Source organism: Rhamphochromis longiceps, linkage group LG22 (assembly GCF_057381845.1).
Source record: "Rhamphochromis longiceps isolate RC_006_pf linkage group LG22, R_longiceps_female_GT1.1, whole genome shotgun sequence".
Taxonomy (NCBI): domain Eukaryota; kingdom Metazoa; phylum Chordata; class Actinopteri; order Cichliformes; family Cichlidae; genus Rhamphochromis; species Rhamphochromis longiceps.
Genome location: NC_140577.1, coordinates 13,128,258 through 13,131,162, shown reverse-complemented (window position 1 = coordinate 13,131,162; position 2,905 = coordinate 13,128,258). Strand labels below are relative to the sequence as shown.

Genomic DNA, 2,905 nt, shown 5'->3' with positions numbered 1-2,905 from the left:
TTGAATCCATCACTGCAAAAAGGGTATTTTGTAAGACTGTTACATGACCATTATTTATTTAATTTACTTTAATTGTCCTCTTAAAGACACAGCACCCCAAACTTTACATTTCATATTTTATTGTCTTTTGTTCTGCAGCAATTCCAGATTCAAAAGCAGTCCTGAGATCATAACGTCAGAAACATTTTGTAAGACATGCTGCAAGTTTTTAGAATTCTCCAAATCCTCAAATTCAAACATTCACTGTAACAGCACACGAGTGTCGTGTTTGTTAAAGAATATGTTTTAAAAAAATGAAGGAAGGAGGAGTGGTTGGAGATGAAAGGAGCATTCTAGAGGGAGGGGGGGAGGGACACTGGGTGTGGTGATGTATAAAGCATCTTTGCCACCCATTGGTTCATCACAACAGCTCTACCAAGATCAACAGTAGCCTCCAATTGTCTTAAACCTCAGCACTGGTGAGTAGAAAATCCTACAAGTGCTTTTTTTGTTTGTTATCTGCTTTTATTTGCTCGCTCTGGAAACCTTTCCTGGGTTTTCTTGATTGTTTGTTTGTTCATTTTGATCAAGCAATGCTCATTACAGTTAGTTTTGTATGAATGCACATTAAGAATTAGCAGAAAAGTATTGATGAACTGCAAAGTTTGTCACATCCATGTGGACTTTAATGTTTAAACTTCTCTTCTTGCTTATGAAACTTGATGCTGCAAAAGACTGAGCTCATTTTGTCTAAATCCCACTAACTTGTTTGGAAACTCATTTTTACGGATGCATTAAAGGGTTTTTTTGGTTAGCAGCACCCCTCGATTCTCACCTTTAACTGCAACCTAATTGAGGAATGAGGTTTTGTGCTCTCTTTCCTTGTAACTCCCTTCGGTTTCCAAACTCTCTGATGCCAAAGTTTCCTCAGCTTAGTGTTCCCTAAAGAGGGGAAAGCACTGTATGACTCACAACATAACCACTAGCAAATCTCTTGGGTTTATACAGTCAAGTGGAAAGAACGCATAATTTAGATATACTATGTTAGAAGAACAGACATCTGATGTTGCTTTGGGGACTTTAATTAAGCTGCAACCTGCTTCCTTATCTCCTTCTGCTGTTGCCATAACAATGTCCTGTGTCACTTGGCAGAGACGCTACATTAGAGACCGCTGAAAAGGGAAATAAGAGTGGTGGGGCCCAGGTGGATATCTTGAGTTTATTTTTATCAAGCTCCACTGAGAACCCAGAGAAACTTTGGCAAAGACAAACAGTAATATCAGCCACTGTTTTCTGCTATGACCTCCAGTATGCACTTGCACATGCATATGTTTTACTGCATGTTTACATATATAATTCCAGAATTTAAATATATTAGCAATTTAATTTGCAGAAGTGGTTCAAAAGTAACTGAAAGGAGCTTCATTGCATCATTATTTTAGGCAAACCTAAAATGGACCTCACAGGGTTAAACGACTCAATCTCTTTCACTCTGGTTTTACCAAACAGGCCCTGCCTATTCCCCTTTTTCTCCCTCGTTTACTTCTAAATAATTCCTCGTGTTCCAAATATCAATGATGTCCTTTGTTAAGATCCTACATTTGACCACAATACCACGTGATTCAGCCTAATCTGCACCAGATAATGAGTCATAGCAGAATTATGTGTAAACGTTATTCAGAGGAGGCATCTTTCTTTAATCAGTGTGAATTTCCTGTATAAACAAATACCACTGCAGTCTCAGACGTAACATTTTGTTTTCCTTCTGTCTCCCTAAACTAGCCCTAATCATGTCTGACATCCAGCAGGCTATGGCACTGCTCATTGGCGCCTTTCATAAATACTCTGGCAAGGAGGGAGACAAACTCACCCTAAGCAAGGGAGAGCTGAAGGAACTTCTTCAAAATGAGCTTGGAGACATATTTGGCGTGAGTGGTCTCTATCCTCCCTCTATCTCACACCCAGTAGGTTGCCTGAAAACACTGGCAAACTGATGCAGAGCTTTTACTTTGAGAGAGTGGAAAATACACAGATTTTCCACTGTGGTTTGCGCAACTATTTGGGCAGAAGTAGGCTGAGCAGTTCTTTGTTTTATGATCACTTAGTGTCTAAATTCAAGCTAACACTTTTCTCCACTGCAGAAATCCACTGACAAGGCAAAAATGGACAAGATCTTCAAGGATCTGGACGCAAACGCGGACGGCACTGTGGATTTTCAAGAGTATGTCACGCTGGTCGCCTGCCTCACTATGCTCTGCAACGATTTCTTCACCGAAAAATAAGGATCCAAGCGCCACCTTGCGGCCAACTGAGAGAGCTGCCGTTCGGTGACAGGAAGTGTCCCTTGACAGCTTTTTTGAAAAAGATATAAACACAAATATATGACAGTGAATTCAAACTTGTACTGAAATCCAAAATGAAATAAATCTTTTTTTTTCTCTCTCTGAAAGACTAGAGTTGCATTTTGTGCATTCTTTAACTGGGAGAACTATTTGTTCCAGTATTGAGCAATTGCAGAATCTTTGGAAGGCTTATGATAACAAGAATGTTTGCCTCGGAAATCAAAATCTTTCTATCAGCAGAGTTCATGCTTTGCAGCTGAAGTATCGTCTAAGTTTCCTGAAGTGTCTTCAGGAAAGGAGCAATACCACTGCAAGTTCTGACAGGAAGGATGTCACCAACGCTGACAGAGATGCAGAACTGAAAATATCTACCAGAGCAGGCTTTTTGAAGTTGCACTGAAGAAACTTTTGAAAGAAGCAAGAACACAAGCCTGATCTCACTAATAAAAAGTGAACTTCTTAAGCAAAACATCCTTATATCATACATCCTTAAATTTAACACACTCTGGGTTTCAGTTTTGGAACCCATTTCCACACAATGAATTAAGATATGCGTAATATTCGGAAATGACACAGGGAAAAAG

General features: G+C 39.5%; 1 protein-coding gene across 1 annotated transcript; it reads left to right on the top strand.

The window, feature by feature from the left end:
• The first annotated feature begins 349 nt into the window (after window positions 1-349).
• LOC146643651 (ictacalcin-like) lies at window positions 350-2,428 on the top strand. The gene is made up of 3 exons (XM_085396430.1): window positions 350-458; window positions 1,762-1,907; window positions 2,121-2,428. Exons 2-3 carry the CDS (start codon window positions 1,770-1,772, stop codon window positions 2,259-2,261), a joined length of 279 nt encoding a protein of 92 aa, XP_085252556.1. The 5' UTR covers window positions 350-458; window positions 1,762-1,769; the 3' UTR covers window positions 2,262-2,428.
• The last annotated feature ends 477 nt before the right edge of the window (window positions 2,429-2,905 follow it).